The sequence below is a fragment of the Anarhichas minor genome, unplaced genomic scaffold (genome assembly GCF_050575085.1).
Source record: "Anarhichas minor isolate MPS153535 unplaced genomic scaffold, ASM5057508v1 ptg000045l, whole genome shotgun sequence".
In the NCBI taxonomy this organism is placed as follows: Eukaryota; Metazoa; Chordata; class Actinopteri; order Perciformes; family Anarhichadidae; genus Anarhichas; species Anarhichas minor.
Window position 1 is genome coordinate 4252604 of NW_027466491.1, and position 25320 is coordinate 4277923.

Here is a 25320-nt window from a genome sequence, read left to right on the forward strand (position 1 = left end):
GCAATGACTCATTTGTTTAAGCACAGTTCTGTGCATCAGTCTCTTTATTTCGTGATTATCACTTTTCTTTGTCCTAAGTAATATTATAATCAGAATATGTAGTCTTGGGTAAGGTTTATGTGCATCATGAAGACATGTTTATGAATGCTTCTGAACCCTCTGCAGCTCAAACCCTTTCTCTCTCTTCCTTACTCCTTTCCCTCACTCCCTTTCCTCACCCCTCTCTCCCTCACCTGTTCCCTGTCACTGCACAGCCAGGAAGGGAGAGAGACAGACCTGGGTCTTACTGTTCTTGTTCGCAAAGAGGAAGAAAACATTGCATTGATTTGATCATTCATGTAAATGATCCTGACAACAAGGCATTTTGTTTCACCTCATTCTTTTTAAATGGCCAAATCAGAGACGTGTGCAGCAACTCAGAGGTCTGGAAACAGGGTGCTTTGATAAATGTGAATCTTAATTTGGACCCAGATCTGGAACGGCCCTTTGAGCTGTAGAGAGGACTCGGAATCACATGAGAACCGGGGGTTGGTTACCAAAAACGTCTTCACGCCACAGTACACAGACAAGACTTTGAGGCAAAAACTCAGTTTTGATTTGCTGTTAAACACAAGTATTATAACCAAGAACTTTGGTTACAAAATATTAATAATCCAGTATTAACTGCTCTGTTGTTGCTGCAGTAAGTGGGCTTAAAGTTGGTGTCTGCACTTCCTCAGAAGGTTGTCTTCATATCTTTGGCATTGTCTAAAGACAAACATCTGTGGTCAACCTTTCTCACAGTGCAGAGTACAGAACGCTCACCATTTTATACATCTAAAAACTGCACACGAATGCTTCACAGGGCACTGGGCTCAGTGTAAAGATGTTTTTGGGCAACTCAACCCCCAACGTGTTGTTTATTGACAAGTTCAAATAATCCTACTTGGATGCATTGTGTTTGGTTGTCGGGTGTTGTGGTTTAACTCTGACTCTCTCCCAATCCTCCAATCGTTGTCTTCCGGCCGCACAGGGAAGATGGTGAAAAAAGTCTGCCCCTGCAACCAGCTCTGTAGTAATTATCTCTCTTTTTGGTCTTTCCTCCCTCCATCGATGTCCTCTTCCATCCTTGCACTTGCTCTCCCACGCTTCCTCCTGCTCTCTAATGTCCTTTAGATTCCCACTTTGATCCTCTGCCAGATTTGAGATCAGTTCGATTCAGTTATTTCAGCTACTGAAACGTTGTATTTTCAATGTAGACGTTTTGACACCCACTTTGAAGACTGAAATTACTGAATTGACCAGCCATCACAGATTCAAGCTGACAGTGCATGCACCTGCAAGCTCACACACACACACACACACACACATACACACATGTTCAAACACACACTAGCACATCTGAACAGCTGTTCGCTACTCTGTCCGCTCCCTTTTCCTCTCCTCCCTCGTCATAAATTGTGGTCTTGACTACATTGCCCAGAATTCCATTCTGCTGCAGCCAGTCATGACTCAGCGTCTCCTCATTCTTATTTTCCTCCATTTTATTTAGCATGACATGCCAGTTTTCTGTCAGACCAACTGTAATCCCTGCATATTATCTCTTTTCTCGTGTAATATCTGACACAAACAGATCTGTGTAGTGTGATTACAGCCTGGATTAAAGCTATAGTAAAGGAATGATGATAAAGAAACTACATACAGGGGGGAATTATTTTGTGGTATTCATTATTCATGAGTAAAGTCACAATAGCAAATCCTATTAATCCTAATGTTTGATGCTTGAGTGCCATCTTATGGTCAAACAACAGACACGAGATCAGCGATACACGGGGAAACTGATCGACAGCAGGCCTGCCTCAGCATTGATTCTTTCGTGTTGGAGCGTCTTGAGGGTGAATGCTGCTGCTGGGCATGTCGGCTTTAAAGGTTGCCCAGTGTACCACTAACCCGAAGCAATGGGACTCTTGAGAGAACGCCATGTTTCATATTCTGAAACAGGCTTAGTTTTGGACACATACAAGTGTCCATGGTGTGTTTTAATATGCTGCTCTAGTATCATTATTTCTACCATTACAACTAAACAATATAACGAACATGTCGACATGCTGACCTACCCTAAAAACTCTGTCCCGACCATGCAACGCCCTTTTCATGGTCAAGACAGGAAGTGCATTCTCATTCATTCAGATAACATCAATTGTCATCTTCTATTTTGAACAAATATCTCACATCCTTTGCTCTTCTCCTCCTCTCTCTCCACCTCCCTCCACAGGGACTAATAGCACCAATGCAGTGAGCGGTTCAGGCGCTTTGGGTCACAGCCAGGGGGGTTCTCAGTGTCTGCCCCCAAACATATCAGCCCCCCACCAGAGGAAAGGAACCTTCACCGATGACCTCCATAAACTGGTGGACAACTGGGCCAGAGATGCCATGAACCTCTCACAGGTTTACTGCCGTTTTATGGTTCAATTTATTTGACACACAAAATGTTTCTTCAGCAATGGCTCACACATTCTAGTGACTAGTTCAAAGCTGAAGGACAAAGACGGCAAATGCTTAAGTCTTCCAAGCTCTGGGAGCATCCAGTAGTAGATTGTTCCAGGCTGCTTTTTAAGAAATGTGAAACATGAAACACGAGGGCCTTAAACTCTCCCGCTGTCTTTCTATATTGATCCTTGAGGAAAAATAAATGTGTGTTTGATAAAGTAATGCACAGATGAGTAAACTGAAGTAACTTTTTTTCAGGGGAAGAGGAGTGCCAAACAGCTGCAGCAGGCCCCAGTACAGGGACATAGCTACGAGGTTAGTTTAAGATTTCACATCTTCATGACATCATGACATTAACCTGCTAGAAGGGCTAGTTGATTGTTTCCCTGAGATACATGTCTTCCAAATTTACATTTTTAAAATAATCTTGAATTTGTGTCTTAGTCTAATAATTATTCCTTGAGGGACACACAGATACCTACCAAATGAGAATAAGATTATTGGAAAGGTCTTTGAAAAATAAACATGTGCTTGACCGAGCAAGTCTAAAATGTAAAGTGTCCATCTCTCCAGGTCATCCAGTCAGCCAGTCTGGGCAGGAAGTTCTCTGCTCCCAGCCAGCTGTGTCCCAGCAGCATTGGAGGTTCAGCCCACCTCTCTACAAACTCCACCACTGCTACCTCTCTGGCCCCCCGCAAGGGCTCCCTGTGCCACCCCCCTGCCTCCTCCGCCCCACCTCAACCCCAACCTCCCCAGTTCAGCCACTACACCCCCACTGCCGCCTACAGCGCTCAATGGTCCGGTCCGGCTCACGGCCTGTCAAACCCAAACCAGGCCCCAGCACAGCCTGGGCCTCTACTGGTCAGCACCTCCCAGCCGCTGGGCCCCTACCCCACCACGGTTGGTGGACAGGGCCAGATTCCCGGGCAGGGGCCCCACCAGGCTTTCCATCTGACCAACTCTCTCCACAAGTCAGTCAGCAACCCAGGAGGACCCAACATGAGGACCACGTAGGACTGGGGGAGAGGGCTGGTTTGAATCACGGCCCGACTGGACCGGACTGGTGTGGAACAGAGTGTTGCGGGCTTGATCGGCTGGGGAGGACGGAAGAACTGGAGGAGCGTGGAGAGCGAGGAGTTTGAAGTGACAGAAGCTGACCTGTTCCAAGAATAGAAAAGAGAAAAAAAGGAAATGAAGAGGAGCGAAGAAATCAGGAGTGCGTTGAGGCCAACTCGCCAAAGTTTGTGTGATGCGTCTCACCTCTGCATCCATCCATGTCTGTGTGTGAGAAGCTGTCACAGACACAAATGCAGTCACTCTGTTTGACTGTGGGTTTGTGGCAGAAAGCCAAATGCTCCAGGGTAACGGAGAAGACTCATGAGTGCAATGTTAAAAAGGCCAAAGAGGTTTTGACAGGGTGCCGGATTGGCGTTAATTACTGTTGGTGTGTGAGGTGTTGTGTATGCGCACTCATGGCTCGGTCACACTTGTTCCATTTCATGCTGAGTATCAAGATAATCTCAAGCACTTAAAGACAACAGTAACATGCAAACATGCAGTTTTTCCAAATTTAATACAGAAAAGAGATAACTGGTGGATGCAGAGGGGAGCATGGCTGGCCATCGCGTTAAGTGTTCAGTGTCGACATCAAACGATGCACAAGAGGCTCTGAAATGGAGCACTGGCCGGGTTTCATCCAGCTGTTTGCATCCCTTAAATGTATGCTTTAAAGGACGGAGGCACATAGCGGCAGGTAAAAGCTTTAATTTCAGATAAGAGCCTCATTGAGAGATGTTCAGGGTGTTTAGGAAGTGTTTTTTCTTCAGTATTCAGAATTTGGAAATGTTTTCTCAATTCAAAGCACAAAAGAAAATCAAGAACAAATCAAAGACATATTGAGAAATCAAAACGCCTCAAACTGAGCCTGGTTCAGAGTCGATGCAGTCCGGCGCTCGGTGGTGTTTTGACTCGTCGGCTTGAGGAAAAGTCGTGACAGCTACTCCTCTGTTACCTTCTGTGTCTTGTTCCTCCCTTGTTCTGACGAGCCGTTCAGACGGAGAGAGATGGAGGAAGAAGGAGAGCAGCGAGAGAATGTTTGCATTAAATAACAGTCAAACACCTCATCTGTTTCCCAGTCCACTGCTTGCTTTAGCAGCACGCTGGCTGTGTGTGCGCCGCGACTGAAGTACCGAACGGACTGGACAGATGCCTCTGCACATCGAGCGCCTCTTCACTGTCACGACTCCACCTCTCCCTCCATCCCTCTCTCCGCCTCTCTGTTGCCATTTGAAGCAATAACAGCAGAAACCTTTTAGAGAAACAAAACAAAAAAAAGCCCAAACATGAGAGAACTCAACGTGAAAAAGTGGCCTTGTTAACAGAATAATATCAGAGTCCCTGTACAGTTTGTGTCTCTGTTTACTTTTTAGAATTTTTTAGCCATGATGATTCCATTTCGTTGTTTTATTTTGGTTTTGTTTCGTTGGGTTTGTTCTGCTTGCTGCCCCCGGCTAGCAATCTTGACACACACACACACACACACACATAATACACGACATTCACATAAATACACACCCCTGCATACACAGCCAGACTTGTGTAAATACACACACATTGTTGGAGGCGTAGCAGCCGTTTAACAGACGCTCGCAGACTAATGCCTCAGTTCTTTGTGTCATTAGGGTGGTTTCAACATTTGTGTTGAAATGATTGCAATGTACATTGTTGTTAATGATAATTATTCTATTTAAAAAGAAACAAAAACGTGTTCTGTTGATGGACCTGTTATACGCGCACATCGGTGTACGATGTGGAAACACTGTGATTATTGTTTATTATTAGCAAATGTTGTTGGGCGACATAAGTTTTAGGGTGAAATATCACAAATAAAAAACGTTTAAAAAGCTTACAGAGAAACGGTTCGGGGTCCTTTCACTTTCAATTCACTGCTTTCAGCGAATGGATTCTCAGAGATGTGAAGATTGAGAACGCCTCTGTTCAGTAATCGTCCTCACACTCTGTGACGGAGGACTCGCGCTGAAACAAACGCCTTACCAACAGCTAATCAACCGCAGTGTCGGTTCCTTTTTTGATACTGATTGAATTGAAAGTCGAAACTGACCTCCAAGCCTGATTATAAGTGACCGGCAGGATAGTTGATATTTAGATAATAAAGTAATGCTAGCTATTTTTTTTTTTTCTTAATCCAGTACTTGTATATCAGACACTTTAAATCGCCCTCCTCTTCCCTTTCGTCCCTGTTTTTGTTAGATGAATGTGAATGTATAAACCAATGGTGTCCATTTGTATGTACTTGAAGAAAAGAAAAAAAAAAAAGTCTGTCTGTTATCTTTGCTCTCCCCCCCCCCCCCCCCCCCCCCCCAGAGCCTCCGGCGAACACTGGAGGAACTTACTAGTGCCTTGCATCCTTCCTGTTGCTTGTTTATTTCGGGGTTGAGGACTTGGGGTTAAAGTAAGCACACGCGACAGCATGTGTGGAGAGTTTTTTTTTCCGGGGGTGTCACTGTGAAGACAGTGGTGATGATTGGACCTGGTGTGAGTGGAGCCGGCAATGCAGTAGATTGGTGCAGATGCAGTATTAATGGCTGCTGTTAGCTGCTACTGTGTGTGTGCTCTTCAGCTGGTTTGTGGTTCATTCTTTTCGATTTCAGCTAATTGAGTGTGTTCTCCCCAAAACGCGAGAGTTGTTCCCCGACTTATCTCTTTGAATTGATAGCGAGATGAATTGACCCCAACTCAAAATAAACCAGTGAGATTGTCCACTTAAGATAGAAAAAGGGCCACCATTTGAAGTCCGTGTTTCTGTGGAGTGAGGCCCGTTGCTGTGCTTCACACGAGGCCCGTTACACCACCAACATGATGAAAGATGGAGGGAACATTAGAGGTGTTCAGTGACATTTTTATTTTCAGGGTTTTAAATGTAGATAGAGGGGAGAAGTGGGCAGGAATGTCTTGTTTTCAGTTTGAAGGAGGGAGTTGTTGAAGATTGTTTGAAGCTTGGACCACTCTGTATTTTAGAGGCACAGGTGCAGCATAAAGTCAGCAGACGACACATTGATACAGTGAGCTAAGGTTGATGCATCTCTAGTGTAGATTTAGTTTTTACCAAAAGTCCAGTTGGCTTGTAAAATGGTGCGAGTAGCTACCATCGGATTCTGAGTCAAAGGTTGCTGAATCCTGATTGGTGCGACCCAACTGAGCCGAGAAGAGAACACGGAAACACAGAAACCTCTCCAGTAAAATAACCAAAACTGTCCAAACTCTGGCATGAACTAGTGTTTTCATGTCCGAACCCATCACTCATACTTAGTGTAAACCTTTGTTATCCAATTAGGAAAGACGTCGGCTATCTAATCATTCAATAATCCAAAACACATTTACAAAGCCAGCAGAACTTTACTGTCTTTCCAACAGATGTGGTTGGGAATGCCTCCTCATCTGAGAATCGCTGCTATCGAGCAGAAAAGGTCTGAATATTGTCTCATTCGCGGCTATCCTCACCGTAGGTTTCTGAAGCGGCACCGTTGGGGGGGAATAACAGGTTTTACTCACTGAAACGTCGAAGCCAAACATTGAAGCATTTAGACGTATTTGCGCGTCACAGCTGTAGAGGTGTCGGTGGTGGTGAGAATGACTGAGAGCACGGCGGTGGTTATGATGGTTGTGCTGGTAGTGATGATGACGGTTGAAACGATGGAAGTGATGATGGCGGTTTTTAGATTCAAGGCCTTTGACACCCTGTCCTCTTTTCTCTTTTCATTTGTCCGTGCAGGTGAAACATATCTGGTACAAACTTTGTTACTTTGTACAAACAATACACACATTGCTTTTGCTCATTTATTGGGGATATTTTCAGTTTCTCATGAATAATAATGCAACAATTTTACTACTAGGCAAGTTTGGTTGAAGCTGTGAATACTAATTGAGCCACTTTGCTTTAGTTCTGTCAAAAGAAGTCAAACCTTTAACGACGCCACCCACTCGGTGCCATGTCGCTTTTCTTGCCAGTGGAGTGAAAACATCAGAGGTAAAGAATTTAGAAAAAGTAAATTCAGTGTATTTTTTACTGCTTTTACTCACTGGAGCTCTTTTAGTTGCCAGGTTTGCAGTTGCTCGAGCCTCAAATGATTTCCACAGTACAAGTTTGATCCTATTTTGCCGTGTCTCTACTACATGATTACTATGAAAGAAATGCCTACTGTGCAGTGGCTACAATGCAATATTATTTAAAGTTACAGTACGCTGTCGAGCTCTGAGGTTACAGTTTGGTTTGACAGTTATGTCCCCTGCTGGAGGACTCCTTTTCTTTTCTTTTGTTTTAAAGCTCTAGATTTAAACATCAGTGGGTGCAATTATTGTGAAGTTTCCTTTGTTGAGTTGTGGTGTAAGGACTCTTACTGTGAAAGGCTTGAGAGTTATCCAGTGTGGGCACACTTATTGTGAAGTTTCCTGAATTTCAAAGTGGGAAGGTAGGATTCCTTTTCTGGCGACACACACACACACACACACAGTTTAGCAATACTTGCTTCAAACTTGCTCACTTTCGACTCAGTTTGTGTTTTCACAGTTTTCGAGTGGTTAGCACTTGCTAACCTTTATGCTTTTTTACTGTAGAAGTGCCCACGTGTAAAAAAACAACAAAAAGCCTTTCAGTGCACCAACAGATCCAGACACACACACACACACACACCCCGATGGATTCAGTGCATCTCCTTGCTGTTTCATGTAGCTTGCTCCTGTGGAATAATGTCGAGTCTCAAGCACAGCAACGGTTTCTCTGACTGTTACTGAAAACCATTTTCTCAACATGTTAATTAAATATGTTTCTGGTTTCTCTGATGCTCTTCTGTTTTGTTTTTTTTGTTGTTTTTCTCTCACTTATTCTCACTTATCAGCAGTTTTAATGTCTGTAGCGGCGCCACTCTTAATTCAGTGGTTTCATTATTCTGTATCGTGTGGTGGGATTAAAAAACAAAACAATGAATGAATGAAAGAAAAAACAACAAAATACATGTAAAGAATCATCGGCAGACTTTAACGGTATGTTTTGCACTAAGTATAGAGTGTTCAAGCTTCATATTAAAAAAAACCTTTGCGCTACAATACAATGAAATTTGTTACTTTATTTGTAAAAACTTAATAAATAAAAGTTGTTTTAAATGAATTGGAGTGGCTGGACTATAAATCAATATGACGGTTGGAATGAAATTAAATCATGCATCTCTGCTGTTACTACCCCGTCAATAAGAGAAGACAAACAGCTTTGTCTCATCTTTTTGTTGCAGTTACTTATCCGTTCCACTTGGCTGCAGCACGTATCTTTGGTAACTGTATAACCTGCAGGCCTCTTGCCTCGGGGCTAATTAGGAAACAGTTGTGAGGTGTGAATCTGTGCTTATTATCCGTCACCATGGAGAGAATTGAAAATAACGTCAGTCCAGAGAAAAAGAGGCCCGAGGGAAGGAAGGGAGGAAGGAAAAGGAGACTTCCCGGTACATTAAAACAATACATTTCCATCATTCAGTTTTCCTGCTGGGATACGAACACTACACTGCAAAAACATTGCACACTTTGGGATTGGGATGTTAATCTGCACTGAGCCTTGTCAAACTCGGGGGAAGGTATTTTGTCAAGTTAAGTATAAATGTATATGTTTAAAAACATATTTTTACTTAATACTGAGGAATTTACTCGTCCTGGCGATACAAAAAAAATAACTGAAAGATATTTAGGACTTTCATAGCATGTAATAAAGTTGATGGGCCTGAATATAAAACACAATATTTTTTTATTTTAATTCTATTTGTGTTGCAGTGTAGGGCTTTGTTTTCAGGCTGAACCACGGCCAAGTGCAGCGTTTACAGGTGAACTCGCACAAGATCCAGAGGTCCGATTACTCGAGCTTAGTTGACAGTTGTTATTGTTCTGGTCATGTTTTTTATTTAATGACTATGCTATCTGAAATAATAATAATAATGCTCATAAAATGCTTCTCTGTTCTGGTAGATTCCTTGAAGATTCATGTGGATGACAAGACAAATGTACACACACACACACACACACACAAACTGTTCACACCATAAACTACAATGTCTCACATTACCCTTTCAACGCAGACCTCCCACATATATCTGTCGTCTTTAAGCTTGTGTAAAATAAACGTATCTCGATAAGTCCAAGACGCGGACAGAGTGAGAAAGCATGATCACGCACCCCATGCTGGTACATTGTTATTTTTACTACAACTGATGACAGTGTGATGCTTTTCTGATTCATGTATATTCCTCTTTTTTTTTGGGCTTCCCAATCTTACAGGAAACCACCAACATTTAGGTTCCTGTTTAGCTGAATTTTGGGAGTTACCCTTCAATGTGGCCTGAGGACAAGAATGACCCTGCTGCTTACACAAGGTGAGTAATTAAGAAAGTCACTGAGCATTGATGCCAAGGTCTGTTGTCCACAAAGGTCTTTATTGATTAGCTCGCATGTGACTTGAGGTGATGTAAGACGACTTTTTTTCTAAAGTAGAGCCCATCTGATAAACTGTCTGGGACGATGTATCATCTGATTTTATCTCATTTTAGAAATTAAGAAAACGAGGTAATGAAGAAACTGTTATTACATAGTTTGTCCACCAGAGAGCACTGACAAGTCGATTTTTCAGCTGTAAAATCAATAGACTCATTTTCAGATGTATTATCGTTATTAATATCATATCCAATAGTGACTGTGAGCTGTATAAAGGACTCCAAAGTCCTGAAGTAGATTTGAGTTGGAATTAATTGCATCTGGTCACAGAACAAGGGCCAATGTGGCATTCTGACTAACTGTCAGCGCCCAAGGTGATGACCATCTATTGTTTATAAGAAAGACATGCAACACACACACACACACACACACACGTAAACAGTCTTGCACAACATAATTATACATAAATACAGGAAGTGACCCCTTTCAGTTCTGCAGTCACACACACACACACACACCTCCACAAGGATTAACCTGCATATAAAAAAAAAGTGATTGAGCAAATTTTGAAAAGCTAAAACGAGATAAACAAATCTGCTTAAATGGGATTTTTTGTTGTGTAGAGTATGTGACGCCTCCATTTGTTCATCCTGTTGTTGTGACCAATTAGTCGACTTACATCACAATGGCCGTTTTTTCTGCGGCTGCATGAATTAAAAGAACACTGAGAAAGAGAGAGAGAGAGGGAGAGAAATGTGGTGAGGCAGACGGATACAGAGGTCTTCAGGTGTCATGTGTGTGGGAGAAGTGCACAGACAGAGAACAGACAGTTCCATGCTTCAGTTTATGTAAATGGTACAAGCTGTAGAAACTATTTCGCTCTATGAATCTATTTATGAATAGAAGACTTCTTATCCTGACATAACCCTATAACCCCATTCAGAATATTTAGGAAAAGACAGAATCTTGGATTTTTTAAAATCTCAAATTCATGTTTTGTGATAACAACTAGTGTGTGTTGCCGTGTGTAATATTTTAGCATCGGGAAGTAATTATCATAAATACTTCAAAGCATGGCTGAGAGGATTGGTATCCTCTTCTTGACACACTCTTTGGTCCAACATACCTTAAACATACAGCCAACTCTCTCCAGTCCAATCTGGAAATCTGGCAGCCCAGTCAGTGGTCTACTGAACAAATATTTAACAGTAAGAATCACACTGGAATGACTTATTCAAGAAATGATCAACCTGCCCAGTTATTGCTGAGACATTTGAATTAAAACCACAAAAATCAACTCATGGTGACGCTAGAGAAGCAAGCATTTAGAGAATGATAAGCTCTTATAACCTGACCTATCTGCACCGCAGGTGAACCACAGGGACCACAGATAGCAAGTCAGACAGCATTACACCATTACGATTTACACACGGTGCAAACCAGTCACATTTTTATGGAAACTCTGCTGGGTTGTTTTACGGAACGAAACAGGAAGTGGTCAATGTCCCTCCAGCTTTAACCAGAGTAAAAAGTTTTCAGACTTTCTCACAATGTCAAGGGCAGCAAATAAAACACACAGTGATGACTTCCTCTTCAGCAGAGCAAACGGTAAGACAAACACGTACTGAGGAATCCAAGCTATGGGATAAGAAACTGCATCTTCTTTGAGCCAGTGTTTACGGGGAAATGTAGTCTTTAAATCAACACGTGACAATTCATTTGACAATGATGTAGCACTGTTTAACAACACGACACAAACATATTGTAATAGTCTGCCATGAGGTGTTGTGTGCAACTTTGAAACATCTCCATTGTCAGCCAAACAGAAATAGCAGGAGACCAAGTAATGGTGATATTATCACTACATGGGTATCTTATGTCTAAACTGGTTGTTATTGCAGTTGAAAGACCATCCACAGATTTCTCTAATATAAACATGGATAGATACCTATTACATAACCTTTAGCTGACTGAGAGTTTCCATATGGGCCTCGTGAAGGTGTGTGTGTGTGTGTGTGTGTGTGTTTTTACTAAACAGTGGTCACCCTTGTATATGTGGTCCCCCTGCAAACACACCCTTCGGATTTGGACTCAAGTATGTTTCTCTGATAGTTTGTGTCTTTCAAATGATCATCTGATGGCAAAAAGTTGTTGTTTTTGCATTTAATGAAATGATATAGTTACAGAGTATAGAGGAAAAAGAGATAAGATAAAATAAGCTAATGAACAACAAGACAGAAGAAAGAAAAAAGGATATAAAAGAACCTGTGTGTCCCTCCTTGTCCCTCCCCTGTTTCTGTCTACTTCCTCATGTATTCACTCAGTAATACATTTGTAGCTTTCCCGCTGACTTCAGCTGCAATTGAATGAAGCATCTGACCTTCACCTGCAGCTGTGGACCAGGATGCTACTGGAGCGGAACACTTGTGATCTGGGTAAATACAGGTTAGTACTGACTTTGCTCAGTACTCAAAATATTTGGTGTTAAATGGTGTGAGATCACTGACACGACACATATGTGTGTGTTTCAACGCAAAAAATAAAAAAAGATAATGAGCTGGATGTTTGCCGTTGGATAACTTAAAGGAAAGTCCCAGCCCTCCTCTATGCAGTAGCAGTGATGTAGCAACCTTGCCGTGTCTAGTGTAATCATGTAGCCGTGCAAGCAAAGGGCTCCTGAGTCATTACAGGTTCCTGCTGCTCCTTCTTTCGGCCTGAGAGCAGCTTTTCTCCCCTCGTCTGTTTACACAGCCCAGATTAAAGCGGCACTCATTTGAAATGATACCAGTTTGCCTGCGGGCGAGCGTGTGTGCATTTGTCCACGCAGACGTGTATTTCAGGACGTTTTTTGGTAAAAAGCGTGTGTCCACTGGAGTGCTTTTCCTGTCCACAAGTATAGTCTTGACTGCATGCGTTTGTTTGTGTCCCCCATAATGTGACTTTGTGTGTGTTTAAAGTAGACTGGAGGAGATGGAGTGGAGCTGAACACAAACAAACACTGTTTATCTCTATACAGATCATCCGTCTTGCGGCCGAAAGGTCACCGCTAACAGACACTTTGCGCTGCACCGCTACCTGCACCTCTCTTTTCACTGACAAAACCTTTGTCTTAATGAAATAAACTGTATCTATCTCGAATGATCGTGTTCCCTCTTGCAGTGTGCTTTGTGGTTTTTGAACCTACAGTTTCCTTTTTAAAATCAACTTCAAAGTCTGCTGTAAAAGTGGACTAAAAGCGGAACTAAATGAGCATCAGAATTCAAATGAACTGCTTTTTCACTTTCGGGGGTTAACCTTTGACCTTGTGCTGTTGCCATTTAAGTGTAGCGAGGGATGGACTGTATCAAAGAGAACAGTCCCAGCGGTTAGGCAAATGAAAGGCATAATATTAAATTATCTCAACTGATAGGTTCAGCTATCATTAAATAAATTACAGAATAATGTGGATGTTCAAAATAATGTTGTGTTCAGTTACAGAGGGAATGCAGGTTCATCCTGTATTTCCTGATATTAAGATGCACGCTTGCATACACATTATTCAAACACACACACACACACACATACAGTCCTGTTTTCATGACTTTTAGGGACATCCTGAACCTAACCTCAAACCAAGTCTTCATGCTAGAATGTAATGATTTACATTATGGTGACGTGCATTTGTCCCCATTTTGTTTCGCAAATAAAGGCGAGTGCCTACACACACACACACACACACACACACGCTAGTTGTTAGCCAGTTTCTCTTCAAGTCTCAAGCATGAAAGAATGTCCCTGAACCAACACTCGCTAACTGCAAGAAAAACTCACATCACTCATTTACTGCAGGTTTTTGCTGGTCACATGATCAAACACGCACACACACATATCAGAGTCTAGAAACCGATTATTATGTGGTGTGCCGTGTGTGCGCAGAGACATTAGTAACACTCTGTTTATATGATGTTAAGTGATTAGTGAACTCTGGGCGAGCTGTATTTTTCCAGGTGCCTGTGTGTGGGTGTGTGCGTGTGTGTGTGTGTGTGTGGGTGTTTTATGGTCCTGAGAACTTTTAAGATACAATCTGGCCTTGACCATGGACTTTGCTATTACAAACCTGTTCCTTATTACCGACATTGTTGTGTGTGTGGCTGTGTGTACTGCTCTAATTGCATATGCAGTGTGCAGACCGAGTGCAGTTTGTCTGATGTGACACACTGAGCTCTGTGGTTAATGCGGAGATCAGTGCATTAGATAGTGTGTGTGTGCAGTGTAAAGTTGATCACTTGTGCAAAAATGCAAGTTTTGGCTCACAGAAGTGAGCAACACACACATAGAAGGCTGTGTAGCTGCTCAGTGGCCTTCTCCTCCGGCAGTAAAAGCACTCAGTGTATTGTCCAGTGTTTTGAGTGGGCTGCTGCTGCTGCTGTATCGGTTTGGCCATGAATTATTTCATTATGAATTAAACATGATGAGAGTCCACTGTGCTGTCAACTAAGACTCCTTTTGTTTTAAAACCCGCTGACAAAGCTGCTCTCATCTGCCTCAAAAACTCTGGCTAGTTGAAATGATTAAGAAGTAAAAAGTAGCACAAAGTCAACATATTTTCTTTCTTTATTGCTCTTTATCCTCTTAACTGTTATGCATGCTGTAATATACACGACCCACAAACACACACACACACTAAACCACCAACACTTTCCATAGGCTGCTAGGCTACATCTCTCACCCACCGACCCCTGCAAACGCGCGCGCGCGCACACACACACACCAACACCATCATGATCTCTCTCTCTCTCTGCTTCACCTCCCTCACTTCCTCCCTCTCTCTCTGACGCTCGCGGACAGTCCTGAAAGCTGCGCTGACAGATCGCTGCCGCTGCTCACGCGGGTCCAAGACGGCTCCTAACATCGGATCTTTTCAGGGGAAACGTGCGCAGTCCTCGCGCGCTGTTATCGGCGCTCAAGAACTGTGAAGGTGGACTTTTCGGCGCCGCGTAAACCTCCATCCTTCACCCAAATAAAAGGAGTTATTTGAGGCTTTTTTTTTTTTTTTTTTGGTGCGGGAATTAAACACAGAGAACACTTAAAAGGGAGCGAGGAAGACTTCTGAAAAAGTGAGTATAGGAGCCGATGTATGAAAATGATCAACTCAGTCCTGGCGTCAGTTGTACACCGATAGAAAAACTTTAAGCTTTTACTATAAAAAAATATGACTTAAATTGCTCATACTTCTTCCATTTTTACTCCATATAGCATTATGATTTGTCCGAAGATGAAGTTCCTCTCCAAAGTGTTATGATTTGTACGCCACGGGAGAACGTCCAACTCGTGGTTTGGTCTTCTGCCAGAGGTAGAGCAGACAAACCTGCTGCAAGACTCAGGCAACATTACTCTAGCAGTCTGGTGCAGGGTGGTAATTTCCCTGTTGTGCTGCCAGTCTGCAGAATGGTGTGTGTGTGTGTAGGTGTGTGCGTGTGTGTGTTGAAGCAGATTATGGCTGTTATTTTTTTTGCAGTTTAGTCCCAGATATCTACTTACGATGTAAACTGTCTGCTGAGAGAGAGGAGGGAGGGGGGGGGGGGCTTCACACTCAGAGAAGTCAGGATTCTAAATGAGTGGGAGCTCACTGGTTTAACATCCTGCACTGCTCATGAAAATTGAGCCAGAGGCTGTATGAGAAACACTTTCAAGCTCCCAAAACCACAATCCTTGAAACTACAAGAGCCCTTAAGCAAGGCATTGAACCACACTGAAGGGGGGCATGGGAATGAATTCGTCAGGCATTTCCCTCTGCAGAGCCAAGTGTGATTGACCATAGTCACGGTGACGTTTATCTAGGCAAATATCATTCACTGTTTTTTTTTTTTACCATAAACAAACACCACATTATTCTTGAAAGTGTTGCCTTTCTGGTCTCAAATCAGACCCTCTTCTGCAGAGTCCTTATTCCAATAGAAGGTTAAAATCTGTCTCATGCCGTGAGGTCTAGTCAATTTATTTCGAAACCACATTGATCAACAGAAATGTGCTTCACAGAGAAAACTAGAAAAACTGGATGATAAAAAAGTAAATGGATATATAGGATAAACTGGTATAACTGTAGCCGCCAGGCAACAGCAGGTCAACGTTTATATTTGACAAATACAACTTCCAGCAAGTAAAGCCTGAACCACTGGAGACTCTTCACCAGCAGACAAACACATGACAGGTTTGATTCTCTATCGTGACCTCAACTTCACCAGGGTTTTAACAAAGTAAAGCTTTCAGTGAGGTGACTTTGATTGCAAAAGTCTAAAACCATCGCTGGAACTGTTGAATTAATAATTCACCGACACGGAAACGCAGATTTTATTTTTTTATGTTGTTACAAGTCAAATATGAATATGAGGAGCAGCCATGTTGCCTTAAATATGACAGTGACACCGGTCAGGAGGAAGCCTCAGCTTTACCTTAGTTGGCCCTGACAAACCTGCCTGATGTTTGTCATTCTATCTCTGTGTGTGTGTGTGTCTGTGTATAAGGGCATTTGAGTTTGTGGTAGGATCAAATTTCTGTCTCACCCACTTTAGTGTAATTAGATTAGATTACAGTGTCTAGTTAGCTAGACGCTGAGTAGAGTCACCTGTCTGTGAATATCTGTCTGACTTTAAGTGTTTTACTCCACAAGTAAATGAGCACTTTGGAGCTTGTCATATATTTTGTTTATTATTGTGGGAGCTTTGTGCCTTTATTTGATAGTGACAGTGGCTATACAGACAGGAAATTCAAGGATGGGAAGTTAGAAATTTCAAACGCTACTCAGAGCTGCTTCTTAAAGCCACGCAGCTCTATTTGTCTTTACGGGTATATTTATCCATGCAAAACTCTTCCACTTTAAAATCATCAAGATGTTTTTTTCAGGTTTCATGAGGGTTGTTTACTTAATTAAAATGTGCAGTGTGCATGTCATAGACATCACAGACATCACAGGTGTTACTGATAACATTAACGGTGGCTCCGCTCTGTTCCAGGGAGCCTGAAAACTGAAGCAGCTAAATCAAATTCCACCACAATCATTTTTATTGTTTACACCTGTGCTTTTCGTGCTGTGACGTTTAAAAAGTCTCCCGGGAAGAAGGTTGATTCACTCGGGGTTCAAACGAGAAAATCGTCTCTACAAAAGCCCGTTAAGTTTGTTACTTCAGGTGGTTTTGTTTGAAATGAAGATGATTTTTCTCTGCCACTAATTCTACCTGTTTCAGATGCTGATTCGTCAGTGGTGGTTGCTGGGCGGTCCCTAAGTAGCAGCTGTCTGTTTAGGCTAACATGGAACGAGAAGGCTCATTTAGGAGGTAAAAACGCACACACACACACACACACACACCTACACACACTTTCACATCAGCCAGCAGGTCTCATTCAGAGAGTTTCACGGCATCTCCAATACTCTGTTCCCTTTTCTCTCTTTGTCCCCGGTCTTTGGGACACAAAAAGGTAGATGAAAGTGACTCACACACATTCCTCGATGACCTCATTCATTCTTTCAGTCATGCAAACATCCCCCTTATCCTCCTTTGTTCAGTAATTAGACGGCAGCATTTTCTCTCACAACTCTTCCTGTTGTATCAGCGCCACAAACAAAGAGTATCTAACTTCCGGGTTGCATCACTAATCTTTAATTTACTAAATTTAGAACCCTTTTTTTCCATCACGCTGACAACTCAGTGTTTCCTCTGAGTCTCTGTATCTTCTGCTCTGCATCATCCACTCTTCACTGCACCTTTTCTGAGAGAATTTGGAAATGCATCCTTACTTTGACAAAAGTTGTGTGTGTGTCTATCTGAAGGCTTGACAGACGGACCAAACACACACACACACACACACACACACACACACACCGTCTCCCCTGCCACATTCTTTTACATGCTCCTGATTTCCTTTTTTTTCATCTCCTTTCAGCCCTTTTTTCCTCTTTCTTCTTCCTTTTGTGTCCAAATTCAATTAAATTCAGTTGGGCATGGATCATTACAAAGGTATTAAAAACAAAGAAGAAAAGAGAATAATTCCACAGCAGATGACAGTAAAAAGCAGACGCAGACAAACTGAATGTGATGAATCAAGCCAACATGTGATTACAGCTTGAACACAACTTCTATCTGTCCTGGGCCCCACACAGACAGAAAAGGAGGAGGAGGAAGTGAAATGTGTGTCACCTTTAAATCCTTCCTCTCCCTCTTGGCAGCTCCTGAACCTCAAAGGGTTCCTTTGTTCGCCTGGCACAAAAGCTCACATAGCATGGTCACAGACTGGCACAGACTGGAGAGAGAGAGAGAGAAGAGGGCAGAGAAGAAAAAAGTTAAAGTAAAAGAAGTAGGAGGGAGAGAAGGGACATGAGAGAGAAAGGGCAGAAAGGGCATGTGAAAGAGTGAGATAGAGACCCATGAGGACAGAGACACCTGCTGTCTTCCACATCTTCATCCTTTCTTTCATCAAACTCTCGTTCTGTTCAGTGTGACACACACACACACTCATGGAGTGGGGATATGTGGTACCTTTTCAGTTACTGGAGTAAGTACATAGTGTGTGTGTGTGTGTGTGTGGAGGGAGGTTTGTCGTATGTTTTCAACTTTTGCAGAAAGTGCTGGTTTAGTCATTTGAATGAATAAATGACTGTGAAAGTATTTTTGATTCATTTTACAGTAGAGACACTGCAGAAACATAAAGAACAGTGTTTGTAGTGTGTAAGTTAATATTTGCCTTACATGCAGATTACACTTATGTATACACACACACACATACACACATATGCTGTACATGCCTGTGAGAGAGAACACTGTTTCATTACCTGTTCCTGACATATTAAGCAGCTTTATACTAGTTTCTGTCTAGTTGAGTTTCAGCTTTAACACCACATTTTTACTTCGTTCCTCTTCTTCTGTACCTTTTAGAGCCCTCACTGACATAATGCATTCCTTCACTGCTAATCCTAACAACCATAAGTACATTCCCAACCTCAACAGAGATCCTAAACTAAAACTAACGATTATTACTTCCACATGTTTAAATCTAGGTATTCAATAGAATCTGTAGTTTTATTTTTCCCCTGCACCACTCTGAACTGAACTCACTGTTTGTTTCTCCTCCATGGACCAACCTGTGAATATTTAGCCTGCCTGTACCTCCTTCTCTCTCCTCTTTTTTCCTCTTAGTGTCTCTATTCCTCACTTCACTTTCTCTTACAAAATTCACTGTACTTACAAAAACATTTAGCTTTTGAGGGGAAAATAAAACTCCTGTTATTGTCTTTGGATGACGTTTACACTTTATGTACTGTCACTAGGTTCCACTAGCGTAAGTGGAAAGTGGGTTTGGCTGCACCGGTTTCATCCAGTAACACGTTGTACTGCAGTTTCTTCTTATAATTACTTCTCTCTTTCTATCTTTTGGATTTCGAGGAGTCTCCACAACAAGCTGAGGTTGGGTAACAGCTCATTCTCCAGTCTGACCGACCTCTCGCAGGCGAAAACCCAAGGAGGAGGAGGAGGAGGAGGAGGGGGGGGGAGGAGGAGGGGAGAAGGGAGGACTGGCTGAGGAGTGCAGCAGGGACAGAGGGACCCAGCAGAGAAGGGCCGGGGCCAACGCTACTTGGAACAGGTTAGTGTGTGAGCCGTGGCCTGAAGCATGAGCCATGTTGGTTCACTTGGGGGGGGGGCATGAACAACATGAGCTGGACCGGAACCTACAGTAAACAAAACGTTCATGCCCCCCCCTAACGTTTTTATGTTTAACTCTCCTTACTTGTTTTCTGCTGTCTTTTATTTTGTTTACACTTCATATTGTGCGGCTTCTTTGTGCAAATTCACAGGTTGCACAATTTTATTTAGTATTTATGTTGCAAATCTACGATGTATCTCGATTTGAAGCAATGGAAATCATCTTTTTTCTGTGTGAAATGCTGCCTCTCAGCAGCTAGTCATGTTGTGATCATGCATATTGTTGATTAATGTAATATTATTCTATCATTCTACACATGAGTCTTTGTGAATATTCGTGCACTAAATGCTTCTGTGTGCTTCTACTCAGCATCCACAACGCAGTGATATCAGTTTTCCAGAAGAAGGATCTGGGGGAAAATGAACTCTACACCCTGAACGAAGGTGTCAGGTAAGCTCTCCGTCTCTTTGTGTTTTATTTGACTTCTCTCGCTGACTTTCTCACAAACACGGCGAATGTTGAGCTTGAGCTGGTTTCCAGGAAGAAGGATTTCAGGAAGAAGTGTGACTAAATTGTAGTGTTACTAAATTGTAGTGTTATACTCTGTAATTTCCCACCTTCCCTTGCTCCCTTATACAGACAATGGCAGCTTCAGCGTGCTAAATTTAGCCTTTAATGACACATTAACACATGGCCAGTAACTGTTTTTGTTGTTGCGTCTCTCTCAGCTACTCCGTCTTTCTCCTGCTGTTTCTCGGCTGCAAACTTGTCCACTGAACCAGAAACGCCTTCAAGTGAATGACAGGGGGAGGTTACAGAGGGGTCGCGGTGTGTTTAATTACAGTTTAGCCGAGGGCAGTTGACACAGGGCTGTCAAAACTCCAGTCATGTACAGTAAATATCACACATGCACACACTGTACATGCACGCACGCTGACTCAAGCCGCTGTAATGAACTTGAACAACATGAAAGCTTCACATCACGTTGCAGAAACCCGGCAGTAGTCATGACGAAGATTAGATAAAGATTAAAGGTCAAGTGTTCTCTTCCTGTAATAACAGCAAAGTGAGCTGTCGTGCTAATCTCTACATGTGTTCTCTCCGGTTCATCGGTGGAAAATCCTGTTGTTGACATGTTTTTTTGTTTTCAGTGTGATCAACGTCTTTTCTCATTTCCTGAGCCTGCTGCTGTTTAAACACCACAGCTTTCCAGTTCACTAGAACTAATTAGTCCGCTTACAGTATACACACGCACTCATTTGCACTTTTTTTTTTTTTATACAGGCAGCTGCTGAAGACGGAGCTGGGCTCCTTCTTCACTGAGTACCTTCAGAACCAGCTGCTCACTAAAGGCATGGTGATACTGAGAGACAAGATCCACTTCTATGAAGGTGAGCAGAACTCTGCACGATATAAGCGACGCCAAAAACTACCAAGACCTTTTAGTTTGCTGGTGCCTTCTGGCTTTGGTGAAGAATGTTCACAGAGCCAGTGAGTCACTGCAGGGAAACTGAATGGAGACATGATTTAGAGTTTTTACCTAAAACTGAAATGTCGGACGCCAGGTTGACCCTTGAACTATTTGTTTGAACTGTGATGGACCTTTTTCTACTGTACCCACCTGTATGTACACACACGCAGAGACACACACTCACACACACACACACACACACACACACAGTCAGTGATAACGAGCCATTGAGGAGAGAAAAGACTCTGAAATCAATTTGTTCTCTTTGTTGTGGCAAATGTGTGACCTTTATTTGAAGCACCTTTGACACACACACACACACTGACTCGATTGTCAGTGCTGTCGTCACAGCAACCAGATAGGAAGTGATGAAAAACATCACACAACACATAACATCCAGTCAGTGAGAAATTTTAGATGAGCCAGAAACCACTGCGGTACATGCAATGACTCACAGACCCATTGTTCTGGCTCACTCAATAGTGTATGTGTGTGTGTGTGTGTGCGTGTGCGCGCGCACATGCATGCACAGACCTATGCTGCAAATTGTGAAGCCTCGAGAATATCTGGTCATTGCAAAGCACAGGCTCTGTCATGTCCATCATTACAGAATTGTCTTCATGCAATTGTGTGTTATAGGTCAGAAGTTGCTGGACTCTCTGGCCGACACATGGGACTTCTTCTTCTGTGATGTTCTGTCCATGCTGCAGGCCATCTTCTATCCTGTACAGGTACACACACACACACGCACACACACAACTATACTCGCACTCACATGCTTATATTTCCATTACAAAACTGTGTGTTGACACGTGTGTCCACAGGGAAAGGAGCCGTCAGTGCGTCAGTTGGCTCTCCTCCACTTCAGGAACATCATCGCCCTCAACCTGAAACTGGACGAGGCTCTGTGTCGACCCCGAGCCAGAGTTCCCCCTTCCATCATACAGATGCTGCTAATACTACAGGTACACACACACACACACACACACTCTCTCTCTCTTTATCTTTTCCTTTCCTTGTCATCCTCTTTGGCTTACAATCTCTCACCCTATATCCCCACACACACACACGGCTCGCACAGACAAGCTGAGGGAAGAGGGTAAGTGACAACAGATGGAGGATCAGAGGGTACAGAGAGCAGCTGACTTTTTTTTTTTTTTTCTTGCAAAGGGATCTCACGGGAAGTAATCTCAGAGGAGATACAGAGTCGTCTTCCCATGACCGCTCAGTACCCTCTGCACCCTGCCTGTGTGAATTAACCATGTTTACACTGTCCTCTTAAGATCCTTTTGTTCTCACAAAAACAGGAAATTCAGCAAGTCAATCATCAAAATAATCATTTAGGATTAGTGACCTCATTATCAAAAACTTTACAGAAGTAAATGGTCGAAGAATTATGTGAATTTCTATCTTGTTTTACTAGATGAGAGGGCAGACATTCATGTGTCTGTGGACAAGAATAGACAACTGGACATGTTTATTTTCCCGTTTTATCTGCTGTGTACAGATGCTGCAGAGTCATTTTAAATGGTCTCTCTGTGTTTGCCCACAATGAATATCAAACCAACAGGTCGAGTTGAGGATATATAAAGCAGGGCAGCTACGACAAGAGGTCAGGGGTAAGAGAGGTACAACTCAGCACTGAATGTTTGCTGTTTTTGCGACTTCTTGTTTCATCTGTTAGTAATTTCCCTTCCGTTCTGTGACGCCAATTCGCCGAAGTCTGGTCTATTGATGTGGTTCGTCTCTGTGCTGCGGTTTCGATGCATATGCTCAACGATTCAGAGAACTGAAACAATGATTGATCTCTCTATTGTGATTTGAAGACTCTGGGGTAAGGTCTCCGGGCCCACATGTATCACACCCCTCAGCGGGAAAATTTGGTTTCAAGGTTTTTAAAAGTTGTGGAGTCGATTCCAACTATTATGGAAACAAAGAGCCTGAACCTTTCAAACAGAAAAGATGTACTTTGTTGAGGGCAATGAGGGCTCAACACATGCAGAGTGGATGCATGGTGAAGCGGGATGAATGCAAAGTGTCCCGTCGTGGGGAGAAACGGCCCCTTTATTCCCATTCAGGAAATTGGTTGTGATTGCGCTGTGATGGCAGATGGAAATCATTTTCTTACTCATGTTCTCAGTTTGTAGTAAAGTTCCCTGTTGACCTAAAACCAACACCCAAATATGGCCCGTTCTCTTTTAAGCTGTTTTAATCAATATTTTGATCACAACAACGAATCGGATGACAGTGTAATGTGAAATATCCACTCTTTGCAGTGATTGCATTATTTAATTTGACATCTGTGTGTGTGTGTGTGTGTGTGTGTGTCTGATGCAGGGAGTCCATGAATCCAAAGGTGTAACAGACGACTACCTTCGTCTGGAGGCTCTCATCCAGAAGGTGGTCTCTCCATACCTCGGCACTCATGGGTTATATTCCAGAGATGGATCTTCCAATTTGCACTGCTCCTCCTGTGTTGTAGGTATGTACATGTTTAAATGTGTTTACACATGACGAACCATGGAAGTGCTTTTAAAAGTTACAAGCGCCACGTTCGCCTATGTGTTCGTGTGTTCTCCTGCACTTGCACTCTGTGGTGTTTTTTGCGTGTTTTCAATGATAAAGTAATCAAATTTATAAAGCAGTCTTTCTTTACTTTCTCGCTCCTTCTCTCCCCAGAAAAGCGTTTGCAGCGCTCCTGGCCCTCCAAACCAGGAAACTCCCCCATCGCCAAGAACCTAGTGGTCCGCTCTCAGAGCTACAACATTCCCATGCTGACCCCTGTGGGGGAGTACGACACCGACTCTTCCGCAGGAGGTGGCACAGGTATCAGACGGCACTCCGTCTCTGAGATGACGTCCTGCTTGGAGGAGAGCAGCTCTTTGGCTGAATCCACTGCGACCAGCAACACCAGCGCATCCAGCCTCGCCAACCACTCTCCAGCTTCCACGGCCTCCGCTGCACTTTCAGGTACGGCTGCCCCGGTAATAAACAACCTAACAAATCATTGGCATCAGCAAATTTCAAAATGGCAAGACGCTATTATTGCTGGAGTGATCAATGGTTCAGATTACTCTTTAAACAGTGTGTTCTGGTGCTGAATCTCAGACCTTTTAAATGTACCTTTTTAAGACTGTCCAACATTGCACAACCCCATCTTTTTAGTCTTAAAATGCTTATTTTGCTTAACTCTAAAACCTCTGTTGGTCTCCGTTCAGGTCCCCACCCTCTCCAGCCACAGAATCACTCCCCCTGCATCCTCCCACAGCCTTCCCCAGGCGAGGACACACACTGCGCTGGCTCGCTGGTGTCAGACTCCCCCGCATCCTCCAGAGCGCTGGCTCAAGACACGAGCTCCAGTCCTTCGTCCAGTCTGGAGATCATGACGGACGTGCCGGAGTCTTTGGACTCGGAGCCGGAGCACAACGGCATCTTTCTGGACTTCTCGCGACGTTGCTCTGGAGGGTCGAACGGACAGCAGAGACACACTGATGCAGAGACGTGTGCAAACGACGCTGAGCCATGACGACATTCCTGACACCCAGTGACACTTGGTGCTGTGTTATGGAGACTCAAGATCATTAGGGATCTGTTTAAACAAAATTATTTTTTTAGAAGATGTGGTCACCCATCCCTAGAAACAAGTCTCACCTCATGCTGACTGGTAAAAAAATATGAATTTGGGCTTTTTTTTGAGTGTATGCTCCCAGCTGGAAACATCATCACTGGCTTATTTGGGAAGAGAAACCTTTTCCCTGTTTTTTCTTTTGAACGACACACAGTGATGATAACACATCGTAGGTGCACATGCTGAAGAAATGTTTTAGAATTGTCAAATATCTCTCTTTTTTTTAACACTTTGAATGTAAAAGAAACTCTCCAACTCTGTCGGTTGGAGCTCAACTTATTTTATTAATGGATGATAAAAATAATAATTTGAATTTGAACTCTGTCTCGCTCTATATTCAAACCTAAAGCTGTATCTCTGGTGTACTGACAGAGATTTGCATTCAAGGGAAGAAGGCACTAGAAATGGTTCCACTGTATTTCAAATCTTCTGCTTGATAATATCAAGCAATATTTTGGTTGAAGTCCATATTTTTATGAGAAAACGTAGCAGACACTGCCATCTTGTGTCATTCTTGCACAGTGCAAGGTGTGCAGTGCAGGAGAGGGGAGTCATTAGAGACACCTGTGCGCGCGGGGAGGGAGCACAA

At 43.0% G+C, this 25320-nt stretch overlaps 2 protein-coding genes across 3 annotated transcripts in view; both read left to right on the top strand.

The window, feature by feature from the left end:
• The window catches only part of wnk1b (WNK lysine deficient protein kinase 1b), a 77588-nt gene extending 68935 nt beyond the window's left edge, over positions 1-8653 (top strand). For both annotated transcript variants that reach the window (XM_076111370.1, XM_076111371.1), the window contains 4 exons: positions 1013-1054; positions 2255-2427; positions 2728-2784; positions 3043-8653. In XM_076111370.1, coding sequence (XP_075967485.1) covers positions 1013-1054; positions 2255-2427; positions 2728-2784; positions 3043-3483 — 713 coding nt within the window. In that variant the 3' untranslated portion in view covers positions 3484-8653. The remainder of the gene's footprint in view (positions 1-1012; positions 1055-2254; positions 2428-2727; positions 2785-3042) is intronic.
• A 6138-nt stretch (positions 8654-14791) lies between these two features.
• Positions 14792-25050, top strand: LOC142971251 (proline-rich protein 5-like). Its single transcript, XM_076111916.1, is given in 11 exon segments — positions 14792-15289; positions 17181-17270; positions 19374-19458; positions 19460-19572; positions 20002-20082; positions 20917-21023; positions 21743-21834; positions 21928-22068; positions 23441-23585; positions 23783-24073; positions 24322-25050. Coding segments are annotated over 10 exon segments (1389 nt in total). The 5' UTR covers positions 14792-15289; positions 17181-17244; the 3' UTR covers positions 24630-25050.
• The last annotated feature ends 270 nt before the right edge of the window (positions 25051-25320 follow it).